The following is a 26,724-nucleotide window of genomic DNA, read 5'->3' on the forward strand; positions in this document are numbered from 1 at the left end:
AAACCAATCAGCTTCCAGTTTCTTTTTAAGCTTAATCAAACAAACTGAAGTTAGAAGCCGATTGGCTACCATGCACAGCTGCACCATATTTTGCGCTCTTCAGTTTTAGCAATCAACACTACTGTGCTTTAGAAGCTGGAACAAGTCAGATTCAGCCTGGTTTCCTAGCTGGAGGATGTGCAGCATCATCTAGCACTTTCCTGCCCAGCTGAACTTTCTCTGGCCCACTCCCTTCATTCATTAAATTTAAGTTCTGTCAATCATGGAGTCTCAGCATCACATGTGGGCTTTACCTAGGGCAGTCAGTTGTTTTCAGGAAGCTATGTGCAGCCCCTCCCATCAGCCGTGACCTGCGTACATTGCACAGAAAAGCACAGACACTCAGTGATGACATCATTCGGTATAAAATACGGTGTGCAATGAAAATTTCATTAGCATGCTCATGAAGGGCAGAGGGATTAACCACTTGCCTACTGGGCACTTTTACCCCCTTCCTGTCCAGGCCAATTTTCAGTGCTGCCGTACTTTGAATGACAATTGCGCGGTCATGCAACACTGTACCCCTATGAAATTATCATTTTTTTCACACAAGTAGAGCTTTCTTTTGCTTGTATTTAATCACCACTGGGGTTTTTATTTTTTGCTAAACAAATGAAAAAATATCAAAACTTTAGAAAAAAAAAGTTTCTTGGTTCTGTTTTAAAATTTGCAAACAGGTAATTTTTCTCCTTCACTGATGTGTGCTGATGAGGCTGCACTGATGGGTACCGATGAGGCAGCACTGATGGGTACCGATGAGGCAGCACTGATGGGCACCGAGGAGGCAGCACTGATGGGCACCGAGGAGGCAGCACTGATGGGCACCGAGGAGGCAGCACTGATGGGCACCGAGGAGGCAGCACTGATGGGCACCGAGGAGGCAGCACTGATGGGCACCGATGAGGCAGCACTGATGGGCACCGATGAGGCAGCACTGATGGGCACCGATGAGGCAGCACTGATGGGCACCGATGAGGCAGCACTGATGGGCACCGATGAGGCAGCACTGATGGGCACCGATGAGGCAGCACTGATGGGCACTAATAGACAGCACTGATTATTAGGACTCTGATGTCCTCTTTTACACTAGCCAGTTATTAGCTCTCTCCTCTCACGCTGTGATTGGCTCTTTATCCCGATTTATGATCAGCTGTGTCCTTTGGACACAGCGATTATGGAGCACGCCACGGTTCTGGGAGGACGTCATATGACGCCATGGGGAGATTACATCTATGCTCCTGCAGGGCCATGTTTTACCTGCACAGGGGTTGCATGCCCCGTGCTGGCAGTACCATTTATGTCTAATGGGACGCAGCTGCTATGTCCCAATATGACACCTGTGTGGGTTTAGGTGCATGCGGGTCCCCAAACTTACCCTGGGTGCATTCGGGGATGTGCACCCAAATTGATGTCATATTAGGACACAGCAGCTGCACCCATACAGATGCTGTGTACCAATAGACATGAATGGGAGTGCTACCATGGAGATGCATGGAACACCTGTGCACCCCTGTGGCAGTAAAACACGGCCCTGCATGGGGCATGGATGAAATCTTACCATTATTAGTTATGCTCATCTGCCATACCCAAATTTGAGGAAAAAATATATGGAAGGTATGAAAATATATCAAAGCAAAAGAAAGAACAAGAAGTTCTGCTGCTGACAGTACATATGACAGACACCCTCAAGCACTTGTATGTTCTTGCCCAAGTTCCAGTTCAGGGAATCCAATGATCGGAATTATAGGGCACCCTGGTATACAGTACATCTATCCTCTCAGCTTCTCACCTCCTACTATCTTCAAAGTATCATTCTTGGCCAGTAATGTCAGCCCTCACAGTGATAGGCCAGTAGTAAGGCCTAAAAAGAATGAGAGGGCCATGTGCCCAACCCAGGTAGCAGTATACCAGCGCTTCCTCGGAACCTAGTCCCTATGTCATTGGACTGGAATAAAAACTTGAGGTACAAGGAGATGGAGCTGCATGCTATGTGCTGTCAGCAGTGTTTGAGGACTTCTTTTTGTAGTCATTTGCTTTCCAAAACATAAACATAAACCTCTATGTTAGCAAATAAATATTCAAAAGGGAAAGCAGTGTTTGTGATCAATAACTGATATGTATAATACTTGTATGACAGGCCTCAAATGCAGTAGGCCACCAATATAAACTGTCCATCAATAACAAAGCTCAAAGCTGCTAATATCAGAAACCTACAGCTGTTATCTATCTTGCAATACAGCGATAAAAGCTGGCCAACGGTTGCTTATTGGCACCTTTTGCAAGAAACATTCTGCACAAGGGCATTGTTATAGCAACAGGTAAACTCTTATGCACTGATAAATGATATCATAGGCTCCCCTCCCTTAAGTAGCCTTCAAAAAAGGCTGCAATATCAACAAATTGTAAATAAAGCAAAGGTATGCAAGAATTGGAAGTAGCACAACATAAACTATATTACCAAAAGTATTGTGACGCCTGCCTTTACACACGCATGAACTTTAATGGCATCCCAGTCTTAGGCCCCATTCACACTTGAGCGTAGGGTTTTCAGGCAGAAAGCCGTCCGATTTTGTACAGGTCAAAGGGTCACCAATGTAAAAAGCAGAAAAACGCCCAAATCTGCCTTAAAAAAAGTTCCAGAACTTGTTTGAGCTTCAGGCGTTTTGGAGCTTCTGGCTTTAGGAGTGGAGATGTGAACCATCTCCATAGAGAATAATTGATTTTTTTTCCCCTCCAGCGTTTTGTAGCATGAGGCTTCAAGCTACAAAACTCTCAGGTGTGAATGGGGCCTTAGTCTGTAAGGTTCAATATTGAGTTGGCCCACCCTTTGCAGCTATAAAAACATAAACTCCTCTGTGAAGGCTGTCCACAAGGTTTATGAGTGTGTCTATGGGAATGTTTGACCATTCTTCCAGAAGTGCATTTGTGAGGTCAGGCACTGAAGTGGATGAGAAGGTCTGGCTCACAGTCTCCGCTCTAATTCATCCCAAAGGTGTTCTATGGGGTTGAGGTCACGACTGTGCAGGCCAGTCAAGTTCCTCCACCCCAAACTAGCTTATCCATGTCTTTATGGACCTTGCTCTGTGCACTGGTGCGCAGTCATGTTGGAACAGGAAGGGACCATCCCCAAACTGTTCCCACAAATTTGGGAGCATTAAATTGTCCAAAATGTCTTGGTATGCTGATGTCTGAAGAGTTATCTTCACTGGAACTAAGGGGCCAAGCCCAACTCCTGAAAAACAACCCCACACCATAATCCCCCCTCCACCAAATGATTTGGACCAGTGCACAAAGCAAGGTCCATAAAGACATGGATAAGCCAGTTTGGGGCGGAGGAACTTGACTGGCCTGACCTCAACCTGACCTAAGATCCTGCCCATGCTCTCTTTCATTGTTGTGGAAAAACACTAAGGGCTCATGTACACTGCAGTTCGAAGGAGCTCAAAGAAGCAGCTCCTACATGCTTTTGAGCTTTTTTGAGCTCTCATTCTTTCCATCTAGAAACTCCCCTCCATGTTACCCAATGTGTCCATGTACACTTTGGCTTTTTCAGGCATATGCTCCTACAGGCAGAAAAAACCCCACCAAACTTGCATTTTTGAGAGGAGCTAGTGCCCCAAAGAGCTAAAAAAAAAAAAAAAAAAAAAAAAAAAAAAAAAAAAAAGCTGAAAAACACACAAAAATGTTTGTTCCAGCTTTTTGTTTTGTTTATACAGTGGTTAAGAAAATACTATCTAGGAGAGTTTGAGGAAAAAAAACACTTAAAAAAGATCAAAGGAGCTCGAAAGAGCTTGAAGAATAAAAACGTGCACAAGAGCACAAAAAAGCACAAGTTTCTTCAAGATGAAATAAAAGCTGAAATGCTTGTAAAAGCAGCTTTTTTTTGAGCTGCAGTGTGCATGAGCCCTAATTTTGTCTCAGCTTGGAAGAGATCTATGATATCTTCACATCGCCTCTGACACTCAAATAAAGGACTCTTACCAGCTCTTTGTTTATGGGACAGGCAGTTTTGCTCCAGTGACCACTGTGACCCCTCTAAGACAATATATTTCAGGCTATCAGTGCAGGACTGGAAAGCTATACTAGTTTTTAACCCTATAAGGCAAAGCTTTACGATGAACTGTTCAATTGACTAAAAGAAGCCTTGTCGCTTCCCTGATGAAGGAGATTTTCTCTCTGAAACGTGTTGGCTGACAGAAGACAATGTGCACCATACAGATTATGGAAAGCAGACGATAACCTCTGCAGTTTTAATTTTTTGCGCTATAAACAAAAAAAAGACTGTCAATTAAAAAAAAAAAAAAAAAAATTATATATATATATATATATATATATATACACACACACACACACACATATATATATATATATATATATATATATATATATATATATATAACTTTCTGCTATAAAACATATCAAATAAAAAAATGTAAAAAAATCTAATTTCACCATTAATTTAGGCCAAGTTTATATTGATTGGTTTGCACAAAAGTTAACATTTTCATCAAACTATGTGATATTTTTATGGAATTTTTTTACTAGTAATGGCAGCGATCAGTGATTTTTTTGCAGTACTGCGACACAGCGGCAGACAAATCTGACAATAAGTGACATTTTTGGGGGACCAGTGACACCAATACAATGATCAGTGCTAAGAAAAAAACTCATAACACTGTCAGGGAAGAGGTTAACATCGGTGACAATAAAAGGGTTAAATGTGTTCCTAGAGAGTGCTGAGTGTGTGTGTTGGGGGGAGGTGCTCTGGCTGTGAGAAGACAAAGATCCCTGTTCCTACTTAGAAGAGACACAAGATCTCTGTCTTCCTTACTAGCAGTACTAGTTCTTTCTCGGGAGTGATCGGTGAGTCTGCCGGACACGCTGATTGGCTCCCCCAGTGTCCAATCACAGCGGGAGCAGGTCGCCGGCGGCGTGCCACAGACCCGGAAGAGCAAAATCATGTACAGGTACATGATTTCGCACAGGAGAGCCACCACCCCGCAGTACGTGGGGCGGTCGGCAAGTGGGTAAGTAAACCCCGCATTTTACCATGCGTTACCACAATGCATATACTGTAGTACGTTTCTGTGCCAATTATTTTTAATGGCATCTCAAATGTAATGCAGCTGTGTGATAGAGCATCACACCATGTGATAACACAATGCCATGCGGTGTGGTGTGCTGCGTTACGTCAAAAAAAAAAAAAAAGAAAAAAAAAGTACAAGTTTGATTATTGCTGTGTTATGGTGATATTAGCAGCCCATTCAAATTAATAGGCTGCCTTTACGCAACTCACATAAGTGCAACACATCATCTATATGTGCTCTTCTGTAAGATCAAGCTGGGTTTGCACGGACTGAAATGAGCACAATGGCGACATTTTCCAGATTTTAAATTGTTAAAATTACAGCTAAACCTCACCCACCCACCCTACCCAGTGACTTGACCTTGCTAATCATTAGGAGAAATCGTATTGGGCGGAGAGGTTATGGGTGGGCTGGGCTTAGCGGCAGAAATGTGGTCTAGTCCCTATGTCAAGCAAGTCAAACTGGGACCAGTTTCAGAGGGTGACGAGCAGATTTTTCTGACTGAGAAAAATAGCAGCATGCCAGACATTGCATTTTAACCTGGCTGACAGGTTTGCTGGTTCTTTTCAGGGAGTTGACTTCCTCATACCTACCTAATAGCACAGTGACATTGGCGGGGCCATGTATTAACAGTGTATGTAATAAGTGTTCATATGTCATTCTGGGGCATCCCAAAACAGTCAAAAATACAATGCTTACAATGACCTCTTGTCCTTGGAAGTACAAATAATACAAAAACATATGAAGAATACTTGTAGATGTTGCCAATTTTCAATTAACCACTTTACTTCCGGAAGATTTAACCCCCCCCCCCTTCATGACTATTTTTTGCGATACGGCACTGCTTTACTTTAACTGACAAATGCGCAGTCATGCAACGCTGTACCCCAAAAAAAAACTATGTCCTTTTTCTCCCACGAATAGAGCTTTCTTTTGGTGGTATTTGATCCCCTCTGCGGTTTTAATTTTTTGCGCTATAAACAAAAGGAGACTGACAATTTGGGGGGAAAAAATATATTTTTAACTTTCTGCTATAAAACATCTCCAATTAAAAAAAAAAAAAATAATTCATAGATTTAGGCCAAAATGTGTTCTGCTACGTTTTTGGTATAAAAAAAAAAAAAAAAGAAAAAATTACCAATAAGCGTATAGTCATTGGTTTATGTGAACGTTATAGTCTACAATCTATGATCTATCTATCATTTATGGAACTTTTATTTTTTTATACTAGTAATGGCGGCGCTCAGTGACTTATAGTGAGACTGTGATATTGCGGTGGACAGACATTAACAGACGCTTTGCGGGAACCAGTTACGCTAATACAGTGATCAGTGCTAAAAATATGCACTGTCACTGTACTAGTGACACTGGCTTGGAAGGAGTTAAACATCTAGGGTGATAAAAGGGGTTAACTGTGTGCCTAGCCAGTGTTTTTGTGTGCTGCTTTCAACTAGGGGAAGAGATTCATTCTAGTCCCTGCTTTGCAGGAACACATAATCCATCCCTTCCCTCGTCAGAACTGAGATATGCCTTGTTTACATAGGCAGATCTCAGTTCTCTGTGTATTGCCAACGATCGGCGGGTGCTGGAGAACATCGAGTGCCCAGCACCTGCAGATCAGCTTGTGCTGTGAATTATCAAAGCAGAGCATCCCGCCAGCGAAGAGCATGTGCCCACTGCAGGCGGAAGTCCAGAATCACGTACATATACGTGATCAGGGCACAGCTGACACCCCGTAGCAGTAAAAATACTACAAGGTGGTCAGCAAGAGGTTAAAGTGCTGTGCTATATATGCTGAATTTTCAAGCAATTGGTAACCCTTTAAACCATCCACAATGTCACAACGTTATCCAACATAATATCGCTCAAATTCGATATTTGCCTAACTCCTGCCAAATGCCAACCCACTGCTTGTGTCAGGGTTTAATAATCTGGAGAGTAGCAGACAGACAAAGTGCTGGTGTTTTCATGAGGTACAGCTCCCCGATGTCCCTCCCACCAGCAGCCCTGATTTGCCTGCATTGCACAGAGAACCACAGAGAACCAGTGATAACATTTTGGATCTAAAATAAGGTAAATATTAAAAACAGGTTTTGTTTAAACCTCATATTTAAGGCCATGATAAAGCTGTGGCCTGGACATGGAATTGTTTACCATGGCATAATTCATAACTGTGAAACTTAAAAAAAATAAAATAAAATAAAACATTTTGAGGGAGAGATGAGTAGTTCTCAATTTATGTTATACAAGTTTATATATATCTTCAACCACTAATAGGTTTACTCTCTTGTGGAAAAATACATCAAAATATTTCTCAAACAGGAGATCTTACTTGGGAACAATACGAGGTGGTATCAAAAAGGTTTGAGACTAGTTTTGTAACACGCCAACAGATGGCAGCAGAAGGCTGCATGCACAGTCACAGGGAGCACCGACCTTCATAAGTCAGTATGCCAAAAGACATCGTCCTACATACATCGGGAGCTGTGCAACTGGTGCTATTCTGACCACGAGCGTTACTACGTCTGCTATTACATCATGGACAGCAAGTTACAACAAACGTTTGTTTCTCGCCGGAAACAACATGATCTCACTTCCAAACCCACCCTATTTGACAGATTTGGGTCTTCCCAGAAGAAGATCCAGCTCAAGGTTCACCGTTTTGACACCACTGCAGAGATCCAGCGTGAATCACAGAGGGTGCTCGACACACTTCAAGAATAAGATTTCCAGGACACATTCCAGAAGTGGCAGGAATGCTGGGAGCACTGTATTGCTGTGCAAGAGGATTATTTTGAAGGTGATAGGGCTCCTTCACACGGACGTGTCCGTGTACGGAGCCCGCTCCTCTGTTTAGCAGGGGATCGCTCCGTCGATCCCCGCTGTGCAGGCAGATGACAGGTAGGTCTCTGCACACTGTGCAGGGAAGGATCTGTCAAAGCACTGCTCTCCCCTATGGGGGATCGGATGAAGACGGACCGTAGAGTCCGTTGTCACCCGATCCGATGACGGATGGAAAAGTAGGTTCCTCCGTCACACTTTTTCGGATCGGGTCGGATGTCAGCGGACATGTCACCGCTGACATCCGACGCTCCAGAGAGGTCTATAGTGCGTCCGTTCAGGTGCGCCTAAATAACTGACAGGCGGACCTGAACGGATCGTCCGTGTGAAAGAGGCCATAGTGTGTAAACGTAGATAAAGTACTTTCTTGTAAACAGAGCTAGTCTCTAAACTTTTTGATACCACCTCGTATACCTTTAAATAAATATTTTGTATATGGACATTCTTGTATCTACAGTGCCTTGAAAAAAGTATTCACACCCCTTGCAATTTTCCACATTTTGTCATGTTACAACCAAAAACGTAAATGTATTTATTGGGATTTTATTTGATAGACTACAAAAAGTGGCACATAATTGTGAAGTGGAAGGAAAATGATAAATGGTTTTCAATTTTTTTTACAAATAAATATGTGAAAAGTGTGGTGTGCATTTGTATTCAGCCCCCCTGAGTCAATACTTTGTAGAACCACCGTTTGCTGCAATTACAGTTCAAGTCTTTTTGGGGATGTCTCTACCAGCTTTGCACATCTAGAGAGTGACAGTTTTGCCCATTCTTCTTTGCAAAATAGCCCTAGCTCTGTCAGATTTGATAGAGAGAGTCTGTGAACAGCAATTTTCAAGTCTTGCCACAGATTCTCAATTGGATTTAGGTCTGGACTTTGACTGGGCCATTCTAACACATGAATATGCTTTGATCTAAACCATTCCATCGTAGCTCTGGCTGTATGTTTAGGGTTGTTGTTCTGCTGGAAGGTGAACCTCCGCCCCAGTCTCAAGTCTTTTGCAGACTCTTAACAGGTTTTCTTATAAGATTGCCCTGTATTTGGCTCTATCCATCTTTTCATCAACTCAATGACCAGCTTCCCTGTCCCTGCTGAAAAAAAGCATCCCCACAACATGATGCTGCCAACACCATGTTTCACGGTGGGGATGGTGTGTTCAGGGTGCTGTGCCGTGTTAGTTTTCCACCATACATAGCGTTTTGCTTTTAGGCCAAAAATTAAAATTTTGTCTCATCTGACCAGAGCACCTTCTTCCACATGTTTGCTGTGTCCCCAACATGGCTTCTCGCAAACTGCAAACGAGACTTCTTATGGCTTTCTTCTTGCCACTCTTCCATAAAGGCCAGATTTATGGAGTGCACGACTAATAGTTGTCCTGTGGACAGATTCTCCCACCTGAGCTGTGGATCTCTGCAGCTCCTCCAGAATTACCATGGATCTCTTGGCTGCTTCTCTGATTAATGCTCACCTTGCCCGGCCTGTCAGTTTAGGTGGACGGCCATGTCTTGGTAGGTTTGCAGTTGTGCCATACTCTTCCCATTTTCGGATGATGGATTGAATAGTGTTCCGTGAGATATTCAAAGCTTGGGATTTTTTTTTTATTACTTAACCCTGCTTTAAACTTCTCTACAACTTTATCCCTGACCTGTCTGGTGTGTTCCTTGGCCTTCATGATGCTGTTTGTTCACTAAGGTTCTCTAACAAACCTCAGAGGGCCTCATAGAACAGCTGTATTTATACCGAGATTAAATTACACACAGGTGGACTTTATTTACTAATTAGGTGACTTCTGAAGGCAATTGGTTCCAGTAGATTTTAGTTAGGGGTATCAGAATAAAGGGGCTGAATACAAATGCACGCCACACTTTTCAGATATTTGTAAAAAATGTATAAAACCATTTATAATTTTCATTCAACTTCACAATTATGTGGTGCTTTGTGTTAGTCTATCACATGAAATCCCAATAAAATACATTTACGTTTTTGTTTGTAACATCACAAAATGTGGAAAATTTCAAGGGCTATGAATACTTTTTCAAGGCACTGTACTAGTGTTCCTCGCAGTATAGAACAGCAAATGCTCTTTACCATGGTCATGTCTCCCCCTCACCTTCATAAAAAAGGCTGTTGGTGAGCAGACCTATTATCGGAATTATGAGAATTATATCCTCCAAACATAGGCTTACAATGCTAGGGCTCTAAACTAGATAGAGGTATTGAGGGGGAAGTTTATCATTTTGAGCCATCAAAGTCAAAGTTCCAATTATCAAGAAAAAAAAAAAAAAAAAAATCACTTGTTGAACCTTTAGTGTCAGCATTTCAGGTAGTATATAACACCATGTTCAGCACAAATGTCCATGGAGGTGTCCCAAACACCCCACACGTCAAAGATGCACTGTATGATATGGATTCACCACATCCTTAGTTCTCAGATTTCTGTATGTCATTGTGAGGTTCAATGCTACAGAGAACTGAAATCCCTGACCAAGTTGTAATAGTTTTTGTTGTACATTCAGCTGACATGCATTGTCCTTATGAACAATCAACATCTTTTAGATAGATGGGATCAGTCCTGGTTGTAAAAAGCAAATACATAGGCCCTTGAGATACAGATTAAGCTACAGCTCCCTGGGGAGTGCAATTAGGACTGATCTAGAATAGCTTAAAGCGGAGTTCCACCCATTTAAAGGTCAGCAGCTACAAAAAGTGTAGCTGCTGACTTTTAATAATCAGACGCTCACCTGTCCCACGGTCCAGCGATGCGGGTGCAGGAAGCCTCGCTCCCCTCCGCGGCGCTGGCATTCTAACTGTGGCAGGCGCGCACTGCTCATGCCTAAGCCGTGCTGCGAATGGCCGGGCAATCTTCTGGGACCTGTGATGTGTCCCAGAAGATTGCAGGGAGGGAGGGGAGGTGATCTTCCTTCCGGCGCCATGGTGGCAGGGAAGGAAGTGGGACCTGGGTGCCTCTAAAAACAGGGTACCTGCTCCCCCCACAAAAAAATTACATGCCAAATGTGGCATGTCAGGGGGTCACCAGCACTTAAAGCAGAAGTTCCATTTTTGTGTGGAACTCTGCTTTAAGGCCAGCTTAGGTCTGGTCTTAAATGCTCGTTTGACACAACTATTATGGAAGCACCCTACAAGGTCCTCCTTAGGTGGTACTGGCTTGGACTGCAAAAGCTGTCCCATCCTATAATGTCAGGTGCTTCCGGCAATGTGGCCACACGAGTAATATCGGCCACACAAGGCATCCTGGTCACAGTAATGCTGAACAAGCTAGTAGGGGTTATGGGGTATTTCCTGAAACAAAGAGGATGTGTTTGCATATTTTGACCAGTTGGTCCTACAAACAGAGGCCAGGTGGATATGGAAACTGGAAGCTAACAATCTGTCTGGTCTAAATGACAGTTTGAGCTTCAGCCCCTTCCTGGTATGAACTTGTTCAGTGGAACTGACCACTACGAGCCTCTGTTTCCAGTTTATGCCTGTTACAGGGAAACGCGTCGGGTGGAGCCGGATTTGTGACGTCACTATGCACGAGCCTGCTGCCAAGGTCTGCGGCTGTTTTGGATATTTGTTTGTACTTCTTCTGATCCATTTTTAATATGTAATTGCTATGATATATTTTAAATAAATTATAGTTTTACATACAGCACTATGAAGCTTCTTCCATCTGTTATCCTCCATGTATGAGAATTCATAGTGGCACGTTTTGCATTGATCTGGTGGATACTTTGGATACATTGTAACAGTGGAGCTGTGATCATACACAGAGGCAGTGTTCTTAAAGTGGCCAAGGAGTGGAATACCTCTGGAGGTTGGAATCTGTTGGAGCGAGATAGATCTCTACAATTTGGGATCCATTCCTTCTGGTAAGAGGCGTGTGTATATGGGAGGAAGGCACCTTGCTGAGCACTTGTCTACATAGCACTGCTCATTTAAGAGCACGGATAAATCAGTTGGGCTTTCACCCTTTTCACTGTGGACTGAACATGTTTGGATTGATTTTTTAATCAATACTATTTTGTTATTTTCAATCTTGATGGTTCAAATTTACGCTATTTACTATAACACAATTATTAAATTGTGTCACTGTCATTGTGTGGAGTTGTGCACTTATTTCTTTTATATACTATAGTCAAAGCTTTTTTGGCGATACAGTACTTCTTCTGAGGATCACAAGAGTGCACTTAGTCCTTAGAACTAAAACCCACTGTCGGGATCCATCCAGATGACTGACGGGCAGCTGCCTCAGCCTCTCAGCACGCCGATGAGAGTCCATGGTAGCCACTCCTGTACCCTCCACAGACCAGTGCTCCAGTGAGAGCTGGAGGGACAGAGCAGAGAGCTGGTGACTGACACTCACCACTCTCTATGCTTAGTGAAGACCGAGAACTGAGCAATCAGTAGAATTTGATCACTCAGATGAGTATGTACGTTTGTTTTTTTGTAAACCCACACTTCTTTGTTAATGTGTCTCATGGTTGGCTGTATTATTAAGCAATTCAAAGTGTTGTTTTCTTTTTCTTTATATTTTCAAGGTGTTAGTGTGAATAATGTTTACTGTCCCCTTGCAACCCGGACTCTGGATATATATGGGGTTTTGAATTAGTTCTCACCGGCATTTGAGGTGAAATGGTACCATCAGCGCCCCCATCTACGGGATATGCCCATATATGCTTGACATCACCATGACATATTTGTGGGGACTAGCATACTGTCTACATAATGCATGACCTAATAAAGTGTGGGCTTTCTTTTGGATGATTAAGATGTCGATTTACTGTCCTATTGTATCATGTATTTACACTATGGGTAATTTAGAATATCAGGTGCAGGTAGTTAAAGCCATTTTAACGTCATACTTGGCCAAGTATTTTAGCCATATGTATGGTATTTTTGGAGTTTGATGTGAATAAAATAGTTATATTTCTATATAGGAGCTTATGAACTTTGCTGTTTTCTTCTATATCATTTCTTTTCCATATAAGATAGAAAGTGGAGTTTTGCAGTAATTGCTAGGTATTTTAGAATTTTTGGGAAGTTTGAAGTCTACCGGTAACTGATAAGGAAACTGTAAATTCTGTAAAAAATTGTATTCTATTTTGCATGCTTTGCCTATGTTTGCACACTGCACTCATTGTGCACACAGCACCAATAATGTTTTCATTACACATTTGCATCCTTTTGAGTGCTGATTAGAATTAGCCTTCCTATGTTACGCCCCTTGTTACCATACAAGTACAATTGTAATATTAACCGCTTCCCGCCCGCGCTATAGCTGAATAACAGCTACAGCGTGGATCCTAATTGCTGGGAGGCCGTCAATATATGCCCTCCCGTGCATGAGCTGCCTGTGCACCCCCTGCGGTGCTGGGTTGATCACAGATTGGAGTAAGGGGCCTTACCACGTGATCAGCTGTCAGTCAATGACAGCTGATCACGTGATGTAAACAAAAGATCGGTAATCGGCTTTTTTGCGTGAGCAGAAAGAAAAAAAAAGTCGATCACCAGCTTTTGTTAGAGGGACAGCAGTCCCGAAGAGTGTGAGACATCACCCAAGTATCTGTGCCCAACAGTGCTACCTGCCAGTGCCTAGCAATGCTGCCAACCAGTGCCACCTATCAATTCCCATCAGTGCCACCTATCAGTGTCACCTAGCAGTGCCACCTATCAATGCCATTCAGTGCCACCTATCAATGCCCTTCAGTGCCACCCATCAGTGCCCACCAGTGCTACCTATCAGTGCAGCCTCATCAGCGCACATCCACGAAGGAGAAAAATTACCTGTTTTTTAGCAAAAAATAAAAAACCCAGCAGTGATTAAATACCACCAAAAGAAAGCTCTATTTGTGGGAAAAAAAATTATAAAAATTTCATTTGGGTACAGTGTTGCATGACCATGCAGTTGTCATTCAAAGAGCGACAGCGCTGAAAGCTGAAAATTGGCCTGGGCAGGAAGGGGGTTCAAGTGCCCAATAAGCAACTGGTTAATGTGATACCTACATAATCATGTGTATAAAAAAACTTAAATTGCGTTGAGTAAACAGAACAGTTAATTTGGAACCACTAATCAATAGGAGTATAGGAGTTGCCTATCTATAAAATTTCCAAAACAATAAATAGCTTTATTCTTTATGACTTGGAATTCCTCCTGTGGTACATTGGGGCTTTATTGATTTTATCTAGGTTTCATAGATGTACCTTCTACACCCTTTTCACTGCATATAGAGGGGTACACATATATTTTCCAAATAGAGACAAAAACAATTTTTTTAACAAATTCAGTGCAATTGTTACCACTCTGGTTGACCAAGAACTCTCTATTCTTTGTCATCTGGCATGTTTGTTGGCAATAGGTCTTTGGGGTGACATGCTAGAATGTCATTATGTCCTTCATGTCACTGAACCTGCCCTGTAGCATAGCTGAAGTTTGGTATATCCAGTCTAAGGAGTGTATAGCGATGCCCTCTACCTGCATTTTCAATGAGGCTATAAAAAAACTGCACTGAACTCAACACCTCCTGCAACAGTAGTTCCCCCCTTTTATCTATGTCTGGGTAGATGTGTGTACATATAAGGGGTTCTCAAAGCAGAACTTCACCCAAAAGAGGAAGTTCACTTCCTCCTCCCACCCACCCTGCCATATTTGTAACATTTATTTTAGGGAGGGGGTAGTGTACCTAGTTTTGGCAGGTACCTGCTCCTACTTTCGCTTGGATCTCCTGGGCGACCCAGGTAGAAGTTCTCCTCCCCCCCTCCATATTCACAGCCTTCTGGGACACATCACAGGTTCCAGAAGGCTTCAGGACCATTCACAAAGCACAGCGTGGCTCTGACGCTGCAAGGAGTAAAAGCTGGATGCCCACACTTAACATGCCAGCGCCAGGAACCCAAAGACTGGTGAAGACGGTGCTGGATCCTTGAACAGATGAATGTCTGCTTATTAAAAGTCAGCAGCTACAGTTTCTGTAGCTGATAAACTTTTGATTTTTGCAGATCTGACTGAAAAATCGCTTTAAAAATGTTAAATGTGCTGAATCTGCTATAAGCATTGATAAGGTGTTAGCCATGTGTTGTCCCTGCATGTCTTCCCATTCTAAAAAGCACTAAGATCTGGAGAGGGATCCAATGTGCCATAGTGAAAAAAGTCTTCAGCCTGGATGCCACCTGTGCCTCTCTGGCCTTGCACTAGTGTAGGACTTGGTGCCATCTTAAGAAGGTCCTCCTAGAAATTCCTGTGCCACCCTGGATCTGGTGGCACCATTGGTAGCTTTGTAAGTGGCATGAAGTCCTGGCTTTCTCGTGTAGCATGGATGTCAGCTAAAATAAGATCATTATAGGCTTTGCAGAATATGTAGCAAGAGCCTTGAAACGACTATATATTTAGATGCCGCCAAGGCCCAGGTGGTAGACAGCGCTTAATGTCTGTGCTGACTGAACTAGCTTGGGGATCAAGTGAATAAAGCAGCAAACACAGGCACAGCTTGCCAGGATGATCCAATAAGATGATTTTGGTCTCTAAAAAACAACTATTACATTGCATACATTTGTATCAAATGAGGGGAATTTACTAACAATGCAGCAGACAGAATCTGGAGAAGCTATAAATGGCAAATGAACAGCTTCTATCTCTCATTTTCAAAGATTAACTGAACAAGCAGAAGCCGATTGATTACTATGTACAACTTCTCAGATTCTGTCTGCTCCAATTGCAGTAAATTCCATGTGATGTCTTTTCTTTGCCCTTAGAAAATACTTACGGGTGTGGCTTCATTTCTATATAGTTTTTTGGAATAAAACCATCCTTGCCATTAAGCTCAGCCTTGTACCAATTTTGATCACACTCTTCATTCAAAACCTGAAAGTGGACCACACACACAAAAAAAAAAATGATTAGAGAAAGTCACATCTCATCTCATAAAACATCATGACTGTAAAACAAAAGATACAATTCACTGAATTGAAAACAGAACTACTGAACTAAATAAAAGACCCACCTACTACAAAAATAATGTACTCAATCAAAATCCTTAAATATATGTTTAAACTAGTTTCTCGGTATTTCTTTGTAACAGACTTCTGTAATCCCCTGCGTAGCAGGTCTCAGACTGGGAGAGGAAGGAACAGCACTGAAAGCCAATCAGGCTCAGCTGCACTACACAGTGCTGTCAGTGTCAACATAACACAGAGAGCTTGCAGACTGAGCACAGAGGTGGCCTCGTCATGAGCTATTACTATCCAATCACAGGCCGAGGCAGGTCCATATTAGAGATGCGTTGCTTTAACCCTTTCGCTGCCAGAGCCATTTTAGCATTTTTTTGGACATGTTTAAAAAAATAAAATTTAGTGCAAATTACATAAAATCCCCAAAACATTATAAATTTACTGAAAGCAGACACCATACAGAATAAAATAGTGGTAGTTCCAAAATTACCGCAAAGGTCTGGGACACGCAAAATTCCAGAAAAAAAAACAAAAAACTAAAGTTAATTTTAGGGCAAACACACGCAATAAATGATTACCGTATTTATCGGCGTATAACACGCACTTTTTTCCCCTTAAAATCAGGGGAAAATCGTGGGTGCGTGTTATACGCCGATCCCTGCTAATTTTGAGCAATTCACATAGCGAGTAGTTTTAAATATGGCGCCGCGGAGTTCGGAGGGACTCGGCGGAGCTGAACGAGCGCCGCCGAAATCACAGAGCCGAGATACACATAGTCGAGTGTATTCGGCTCTTTCCGGCGCCGCTCATAGTCACGCCCAGTCCCGCCATTGGACCTGTGTTATGTCCATCATAGGGCGGGACTGGGCGGGACTGTGAGCGGCGCCGGAAAGAGCCGAATACACTCGACTATGTGTATCTCGGCGGCGTTCGTTCAGTTCCGCCGGCGCCGAGTCCCTCGAAACTCCGCTGCGCCATATTTAAAACTACATGCAGCTATGTGTATGGCGGCGGTGGTAGGCATGGACACTGGGGGCAAGGCTGCACTGACCACTGGGGCAAGGCTGCACTGGGGCAAGGCTGCACTGACAAGACTGCACTGATAAGGCTACACTGGGGCAAGGCTGCACTGACAAGACTGCACTGGGGCAAGGCTGCACTGACAAGACTGCATTGGGGCAAGGCTGCACTGACAAGACTGCACTGGGGCAAAGCTGCACTGACAAGACTGCACTGGGGCAAAGCTGCACTGACAAGGCTGCACTGGGGCAAAGCTGCACTGACAAGGCTGCACTGGGGCAAAGCTGCACTGACAAGGCTGCACTGGACACTGGGTCAAGGCTGCACTGACACTGAAAAGGCTGCAATGACACTAACAAGGCTGCAGATGAACACTGATGAGGCTGCATTGATGGGCATTTTAATGTAAGTTTCTTTTCCTTAAACTTCCCTCCTAAAAGTTTTTTTCCTTAAAATTCTCTCCTAATCTTGGGGTGCATGTTATATGCTGGCGCGTGTTATACGCCGATAAATACGGTATATAAATATGAATAAAAGGAGTAGATAAACCCTCCCGTTTCCTCTTCACCAAAACAAGGGAAGGTTCTCTAGTTTACAAGGAGAACTGGGTAGGATAATAACCAGTTAATCAATGATATGTATTTAACCACCTGAACACAAGGCCTTTTCTGACACTTTTTGTTTACAATCTGTATTTTTGTTAGAAAATTGCTTAGAACCCCTAGACATTATATATATATATATATATATATATATATATATATATATATATATATATATATATATATATATATATATATTTTTAAAGCAGAGAATAAAATGGTGGGTGTTAAAATAAATAAAAATGTAGAATTTTAATGCAGAAAAACTTACTATAATACCCAATTGTTTAGTAAAATATAAAAGATAATGTTACGCCGAGTAAATAGATACCAACATGACATGCTTTAAAATTGTGCACACCTGTGCAACAGCAACATACTACATAAAATGTTATTACCCATAGGTTGCTACTTTAGATTTAGATAGAAGGTCTGGTGCTAGAAATACTGCCCTCGATCTGAATTTCACGGTGATACCTCATATGCCTGCCATCCCAGTATAACCAAAGTCCAGGGACGTACCAGTACGTCACTAGTCATCAAGTGGTTCAACTGGTTTTTTTTTAGCAAGTTTGCCTATAGTTTACAGAACGCAGAAAGAACAGAACTGCATTTGAAATAGAACATGGAAGTTTTGCATTCAGCTATCATCACTGTATGTGCGCAGCTTCAAAGAATCCAGGACTAGAAAGAAAAGCTTGGTTGTCACAGTCCCTGCCCATCATTGCCAATAACTCTATACTTGTCAATGTATCTAAAAAAAACAAACAAAAAAACAAAAACAAAAAAACACTGAAAAGACCATACAATCCTTTTAATTAGCAGCTGGGGGTAGGGGAGCACGGCACAGAAAACATTAATAAGTACATGAAGCAAAAAAAGAGCATAGAACCACACTCAGGCCACACTCACTTCACTAAGTTTTCTGCCTCTGCAGATGGCACTGTAGAATGAAGGTGGCAGTGTGCCTTTGCTTTTTGCAGCAACTCTCCAATACAATTGCAACTTGCCGCCCACAGGCTATATATAGATATATCTATATCTATAGATAGATAGATATTAGAGCTGCACGATTCTGGGAAAAATGAGAATCACAATTCTTTTGCTTACAGAATAAAGATACCGATTCTCTCACAATTCTCAAAAACTTTTTTATTGTAAAGATTCTCATATATATATATATATATATATATATATATATATATATATATATATATATATATATATATATATATATATCAGTCCTCCCTATGTCACCATACACCACCCACAGATCTACATTTTAAAATGGTTAATTAAAAAAAAGAACAATCTATATCAAAGTTAAACTCAACAAGTTCCGACAGCTTCTTCTCCGGTCCAGGCCACATCCCGGGGACACCCGAAAAAATTGCCGAAATCCAGGCTGGAGATACAGTAGCTGAGGGGATGTGAATCGAGATCACGACTCTATATACGATTAATCATGCAGCTCTAATATATATATATTACACATATACACAGTGGAAAATTGGATTACGAGCATAATTTGTTCCAGAAGAATGTTTGTAATCCAAAGCACTTGTGCATCAAAGCGAGTTTCCCCATAGAAGTCAATGGAAACTCAGATAATTCATTCCACAGCGACTTCTATGGTATGCAGTACCACATGTGGCCAGAGGTGGGGGGGCGTTGGAAACGCTCGGAGTCTCTCGGATGCACTCGGACAGGGGTTCTGTTGAAACCAAACCCCGGTCAGGTAGACCAACTAAAATTTCAGCCACAACTGCCAGGAAAATTGTTTGAGATGCAAAGAAAAACCCACAAATAACTTCAGGTGAAATACAGGACACTCTGAAAACATGTGGTGTGGATGTTTCAAGATGCACAATAAGGAGGCACTTAAAGAAAGATGGGCTGTATGGTTGAGTTGCCAGAAGAAAGCCATTACTACGCAAAGCCACAAAGTATCCCCCTTACAATACGCCAAATAGCACAGAGACAAGCCTCAAACCTTCTGGCACAAAGTCATTTGGAGTGAGGAGACCAAAATTAAGCTTCTTGGCCACAACCATAAACACTACATTTGGAGAGGAGTCAACAAGGTCTATGATGAAAGGTACACCATTCCTATTGTGAAGAAACATGGAGGTAGATCACTGATGTTTTGGTGATGTGTGAGCTACAAAGGCAAATTTGGTCAAAATTGATGGCAAGACGAATGCAGTATGTTATCAAAAAATACTGGAGGAACATTTGCATTCACCAGCCAGGAAGCTGCGCATGGGATGTACTTGGACATTCCAACATGACAATGATCCAAAACACAAGGCTAAATCGACCTGTCATTGGCTACAGCAGAATAAAGTGAAGGTTCTGGAGTGGCCATCTTAGTCTCCTGACCTAATATCCTAATCAATATCATTGAGCCACTCTGGGGAGATCTCAAATGTGCAGTTCATGCAAGACCGCCCAAGAATTTACAGGAACTGGAGGCTTTTTGCCAAAAGGAATGGGCAGCTTTACCATCGGAGAAGATAAAGAGCCTCATCCACAAATACCACAAAAGACTTCAAGCTGTTATTGATGTTAAGGGGGCAATGCATGGTATTAAGAACTGGGGTATATAAACTATTGATCAGGGTCATTTGGCTAGTTTCTGTTGTGATTATGATTTAAAAAGAGTAAACACAGTTGATTGATAATAAATGGCTTCAGCCAAACACGAATCATGAGTGAAAGAAAAGTTTTTGTGTTATCATTCATATTCTCTGAAAAAATGGCCAAGAAATCAAATTCTGACAGGGTATGTAAACTTATGAGCACAACTGTGTATATACAGTGGGGACGGAAAGTATTCAGACCCTCTTAAATTTTTCAGTCTTTGTTATATTGCAGTCATTTGCTAAAATCATTTAAGTTCATTTTTTTTCTCATTAACCCCTTCCCGCCGACCGAACGCATATATGCGTACTCGGCTTTCCGGGGTTATACCGGGATGATGCCCGCAGCTGCAGGCATCATCCCGGTACCGTTGTTTTCAGCGGGCGATCGGCTACCCGAGTATAACAACCGATGCGGCTAAAAGCTGCTCGGTTGTTATACCGGAGGAGCGGGAGGGGACATCCCCCCCCTCCCGCCGCTGTTACCGGGCCTCCCGTGCGATCGGGAGGCCCGGTGTCCGTTCGGCTGCCTTCGGCGGCTGGGGGCGGACTGGAACGAAGCTACGAGCGGCTTCGTTCCAGCCTTCTTCTTGTAAAGATCCCTCCATAAAGAGTACCTGTCACCACATATTACTGTCACAAGGGATGTTTACATTGCTTGTGACAGCAATAAAAGTAAAAAAAAAAAAAAAAAAAAAATTTTAAACACAATTTATAAAGTACAAAAATAAATAAATTAAATAAAAAAAAAAAAAAAAATTTTTAAAGTGCCCCTGTCCCCGCGAGCTCGCGCAGCGAAGAAAACGCATACGGAAGTCGCGCCCGCATATGTAAACGGTGTTCAAACCACACATGTGAGGTATCGCCGCGATCGTCAGAGCGAGAGCAATAATTCTAGCCCTAGACCTCCTCTGTAGCTCAAACCTGGTAACCGTAAAAATTTTTTAAATCGTCGCCTATGGAAATTCAAAGGTACCGTAGTTCGTCGCCATTCCACGAGTGCGTGCAATTATAAAGGGTGACATGTTTGGTATCTATTTACTCGGCATAACATCATCGTTCACATTATACAAAAAAATTGGGGTAACTTTACTGTTTGGATTTTTTAAAATACATGAAAGTGTCACTTTTCCAAAAATTTGCGTTTAAAACACCGCTGCACAAATACCGTGTGATAAAAAATATTGCAACAATCGCCATTTTATTCTCTAGATTCTCTGCTAAAAAAAATATATATAATGTTTGGGGGTTCTAAGTCATTTTCTAGCAAAAAATACGGATTTTAACTTGTAAACACCAAATTTCAAAAATAGGCTTAGTCATGAAAGGGTTAATGTACACACAGCACCCCATATTGACAGAAAAACACAGAATTGTTGACATTTTTGCAGATTTATTAAAAAAGAAAAACTGAAATATCACATGGTCCTAAGTATTCAGACCCTTTGCTCAGTATTTAGTAGAAGCACCCTTTTGATCTAATACAGCCATGAGTCTTTTTGGGAAAGATGCAACAAGTTTTTCACACCTGGATTTGGGGATCCTCTACCATTCCTCCTTGCAGATCCTCTCCAGTTCTGTCAAGTTGGATGGTAAACGTTGGTGGACAGCCATTTTTAGGTCTCTCCAGAGATGCTCAATTGGGTTTAAGTCAGGGCTCTGGCTGGGCCATTCAAGAACAGTCACGGAGTTGTTGTGAAGCCACTCCTTTGTTATTTTAGCTGTGTGCTTAGGGTCCTTGTCTTGTTGGAAGGTAAACCTTCGGCCCAGTCTGAGGTCCTGAGTACTCTGGAGAAGGTTTTCATCCAGGATATCCCTGAACTTGGCCGCATTCATCTTTCCCTTGATTGCAACCAGTCGTCCTGTCCCTGTAGCTGAAAAACACCCCCACAGCATGATGCTGCCACCACCATGCTTCGCTGTTGGGACTGTATTGGACAGGTGATGAGCAGTGCCTGGTTTTCTCCACACATACCGCTCATAATTAAGGCCAAAAAGTTCTCTTGGTCTCATCAGACCAGAGAATCTTATTTCTCACCATCTTGGAGTCCTTCAGGTGTTTTTTTTAGCAAACCCCATGTGTTTTGTCTCACATGCCTCATGTGTCTTGCACTGAGGAGAGGCTTTGGGTTCTTCTTTACCTCTCTCACCGAGGCTCTTCTCCCCTGATAGCTCAGTTTGGCCGGACTGCCAGTTCTAGGAAGGGTTCTGGTCATCCCAAACATCTTCCATTTAAGGATTATGGAGGCCACTGTGCTCTTAGGAACCTTAAGTGCAGCAGAAATTTTTTGTAACCTTGGCCAGATCTGTGCCTTGCCACAATTCTGTCTCTGAGCTCTTCAGGCAGTTCCTTTGACCTCATGATTCTCATTTGCTCTGACATGCACTGTGAGCTGTAAGGTCTTATATAGACCGGTGTGTGGCTTTGCTAATCAAGTCCAATCAGTATAATCAAACACAGCTGGACTCAAATGAAGGTGTAGAACCATCTCAGGCTGGGTTCACACTGGTCCGACAAACGCTCCGACATTGGGAGCTCATGTCGCATGACGTGTGAAATTTAATGTTTCCCTATGGGAGCCGTCCTAACTGGTCCGACACAAGTTGTTCCGACTTTAGAAATGCTCCCTGTACTACTTTGGTCCGACTTTGATCCTACTTCAGCCTATTGACTATCATTGAAGTCGGATCAAAGTCGGATTGCCGTCTTGCATGATCCGACTTCGGCACGCGACTTGTGCTCAGATGTTCTTGAGGGGGAACTCCGCGCCAAATTTTAAATAAAAAACCGGCATGGGTTCCCCCTCCAAGAGCATACCAGGCCCTTGGGTCTGGTATGGACCTTGAGGGGAACCCCCTACGCCGATAAAAACGGCGTGGGGGTCCCCCCCAATCCATACCAGACCCTTATCCGAGCACGCAGCCCGGCCGGACAGGAATGGGGGTGGGGACGAGCGAGCGCCCCCCCCCCTCCTGAACCGTACCAGGCCGCATGCCCTCAACATGGGGGGTTGGTGCTTTGGGGGAGGGGGCGCGCTGCGGCCCCCCACCCCAAAGCACCTTGTCCCCATGTTGATGAGGACAAGGGCCTCTTCCCGACAACCCTGGCCGTTGGTTGTCGGGGTCTGCGGGCGGAGGGCTTATCGGAATCCAGGAGCCCCCTTTAATAAGGGGGCCCCCTGATCCCTGCCCCCCACCCTATGTGAATGAGTATGGGGTACATGGTACCCCTACCCATTCACCTAGGGAAGTGTCAATAAAAAAAAAACCACAGTACACAGGTTTCAAAATTAATTTATTGGGCAGCTCCGGTATCTTCTTCCGACTTCTCCCGGTGTTCCGCCTCTTCTCCCGGGCCCCGCCGCTATCTTCTTCCAGCTCTATTGCCAGCGAGGGGCCCGGTCTGCTGCCGCTGTCTTGTCGCCGCTGTCTCGCCGCTTCTTCTCTTCATCTCTTCTTCCGATGTTGACACGACGCTCTCCCCGGCTGGAATGCTCTCTGTGCGCTCTGCTCTGACTTATATAGGCGGTGACCCCGCCCCCTTATGCCGTCACAGTCCCTGGGCATGCTGGGACTGTGACGGCATAAGGGGGCGTGGTCATCGGGTGATGACCACGCCCCCTTATGCCGTCACAGTCCCAGCATGCCCAGGGACTGTGACGGCATAAGGGGGCGGGGTCACCGCCTATATAAGTCAGAGCAGAGCGCACAGAGAGCATTCCAGCCGGGGAGAGCGTCGTGTCAACATCGGAAGAAGAGATGAAGAGAAGAAGCGGCGAGACAGCGGCGACAAGACAGCGGCAGCAGACCGGGCCCCTCGCTGGCAATAGAGCTGGAAGAAGATAGCGGCGGGGCCCGGGAGAAGAGGCGGAACACCGGGAGAAGTCGGAAGAAGATACCGGAGCTGCCCAATAAATTAATTTTGAAACCTGTGTACTGTGGTTTTTTTTTTATTGACACTTCCCTAGGTGAATGGGTAGGGGTACCATGTACCCCATACTCATTCACATAGGGTGGGGGGCCGGGATCTGGGGGCCCCCTTATTAAAGGGGGCTCCTGGATTCCGATAAGCCCTCCGCCCGCAGACCCCGACAACCAACAGCCAGGGTTGTCGGGAAGAGGCCCTTGTCCTCATCAACATGGGGACAAGGTGCTTTGGGGTGGGGGGCCGCAGCGCGCCCCCTCCCCCAAAGCACCAACCCCCCATGTTGAGGGCATGCGGCCTGGTACGGTTCAGGAGGGGGGGGGGGCGCTCGCTCGTCCCCACCCCCATTCCTGTCCGGCCGGGCTGCGTGCTCGGATAAGGGTCTGGTATGCATTGGGGGGGACCCCCACGCCGTTTTTATCGGCGTAGGGGGTTCCCCTCAAGGTCCATACCAGACCCAAGGGCCTGGTATGCTCTTGGAGGGGGAACCCATGCCGGTTTTTTATTTAAAATTTGGCGCGGAGTTCCCCCTAAAGATTCATACCAAACACAGTGCCGGGCATTGGCGGGGATCCAAGTCGGATCCCCGTTCATTGAAAGTCGGACACATGCCGGCTTCATGTCGCAGGGCAAAGTCGGATCCAAAGTAGGACGGCTGTCGTGTCGCACCAGTGTGAACCCAGCCTCAAGGATGATCAGGAGAAATGGACAGCACCTGAGTTAAACATATAAGTGTCACAGCAAAGGGTCTGAATACTTAGGACCATGTGATATTTCAGTATTTCTTTTTTTAATAAACCTGCAAAAATGTCAACAATTCTGTGTTTCTCTGTCAATATGGGGTGCTGTTTGTACATTAATGAGGAAAAAAAAATTAACTTAAATGATTTTAGCAAATGGCTGCAATATAACAAAGAGTGAAAAATGTAAAAATGTAAGGGGGTCTGAATACTTTCCATCCCCAGTGTGTGTGTATGTATATATATATATATATATATATATATATATATATATATATATATATATATATATATATATATATACAGTCTGAACTTGAAGCGGTTAAAACAAGCTTGATATAATGCCTCCTGGCTTTTCAGTAAAAGTGATCCGTGTGCCTCAAAAAGCTATAATTCAGGGTGAAGCCTAAATTCATAGCCTGTAAAGGTGTTTAAAAGGTCGCCTAAAGACAATTTTGGGTACTGGATTTATTTGTCATTTCAGAAGTATGCACAATTTTAAGGTTTCACATGCTTGGAATCTATTTACTCGATGCAACCACATCTTTTCTACTGTATGAAGAAATTAGGTATTAGATTGTGTTTGTGTAAACTAATATTAATATTGTGTATTTTATCCTGATAAATTCTGCAACATAAAAAAAATTAACTGCCACCACTTTATTCTACAGGGCATCTGCTTTCAGGAAATATATATATGTTTCAGGGTTTTAAGTAACTTTCTATCAAATAAATGCAGAAAATTTAGAGAAGAAAAAAGAAAAAAAAATTCAAAATATGCCCTGGACGCAGAGTGATTCAAAAAATATAATGCATAAATGAAAAAATTAATATTAATTTTATTTATTTTTACAACGTTTTACAATGCATTTTCATAACACATAAGTATGTTAATATCAGTTGCAATGTGCTGTCATTAGTTTTTAATGGCACTCCAATGCACATACACTCACTGGCCACTTTATTAGAAACCTGTTCAATTGCTTGGTAACACAAATTGCTAATCAGCCAATCACATGGCAGCAACTCAATGCATTTAGGCATCTAGACGTGGTGTAGATGACTTGCTGAAGTTGAAACCGAGCATCAGAATGGGGAAGAAAGGGAATTTAAGTGACTTTGGCATGGTTGTTGGTGCCAGACGGGCTGGTCTGAATATTTAAAAAACTGCTGATCTACTGGGATTTTCACACACAACCATCTCTAGGGTTTACAGAGAATGGTCCGTAAAAGAGTAAATATCCAGTGAGCAGCAGTTGTGTGAATGAAAATGCTTTGTTGATGTCAGAGGAGTATGGGCAGACTGGTTCCAGATGATAGAAAGGCAACAGTAACTCAAATAACCACTTGTTACAACCAAGATATGCAGAATATCATCTCTGAACGCACAACACATCCAACATTGAAGCAGATGGGCTACAGCAGCAGAAGGCCACACCGGATGCCAACCCTTTCAGCTAAGAAAATAAACTGAGGCTACAATTCTCATAGGCTCACCAACATTGGACAATAAAAGAATGGAAAAACGTTGCCTGGTCTGATAAGTCATGATTTCAGCTGCGACATTCAGATAGTAGGGTCAGAATTTGGAGTAAATAATATGAAAGCATGGATCCATCCTGCCTTGTATCAACAGTTCAGGCTGGTGGTGGTGTAATGGTATGGGGGGTATTTTCTTGGCACACTTTGGGCCCCTCAGTACCAATTGACCATTGTTTAAACGCCACGGCCTACCTGAGTATTGTTGCTGACCATGTCCATCCCTTTATGACTACAGTGTACCCATCTTCTGATGGCTGCTTCCAGCAGGATAATGCACCATGTAACAAAGCTTAAATCATCTCACCACTGGTTTCTTGAACATGACAATGAGGTCA

General features: G+C 43.2%; 1 protein-coding gene across 4 annotated transcripts in view; it reads right to left on the bottom strand.

Moving 5' to 3' along the window:
- Positions 1–26,724, bottom strand: part of GRB2 (growth factor receptor bound protein 2) — a 117,393-nt gene that overhangs the window by 5,149 nt on the left and 85,520 nt on the right. For 2 of the 4 annotated variants that reach the window (XM_073608153.1, XM_073608152.1), the window contains exons 3-4: positions 15,735–15,832; positions 294–350 (exon numbers count right to left, since the gene is read on the bottom strand). In XM_073608153.1, the coding sequence (XP_073464254.1) occupies positions 294–350; positions 15,735–15,832 (155 nt within the window). The remainder of the gene's footprint in view (positions 1–293; positions 351–15,734; positions 15,833–26,724) is intronic. The other 2 variants (XM_073608155.1, XM_073608154.1) reach the window with 1 other exon arrangement.

The sequence above is a fragment of the Aquarana catesbeiana genome, linkage group LG12 (genome assembly GCF_042186555.1).
Source record: "Aquarana catesbeiana isolate 2022-GZ linkage group LG12, ASM4218655v1, whole genome shotgun sequence".
NCBI classification, from domain to species: Eukaryota; Metazoa; Chordata; class Amphibia; order Anura; family Ranidae; genus Aquarana; species Aquarana catesbeiana.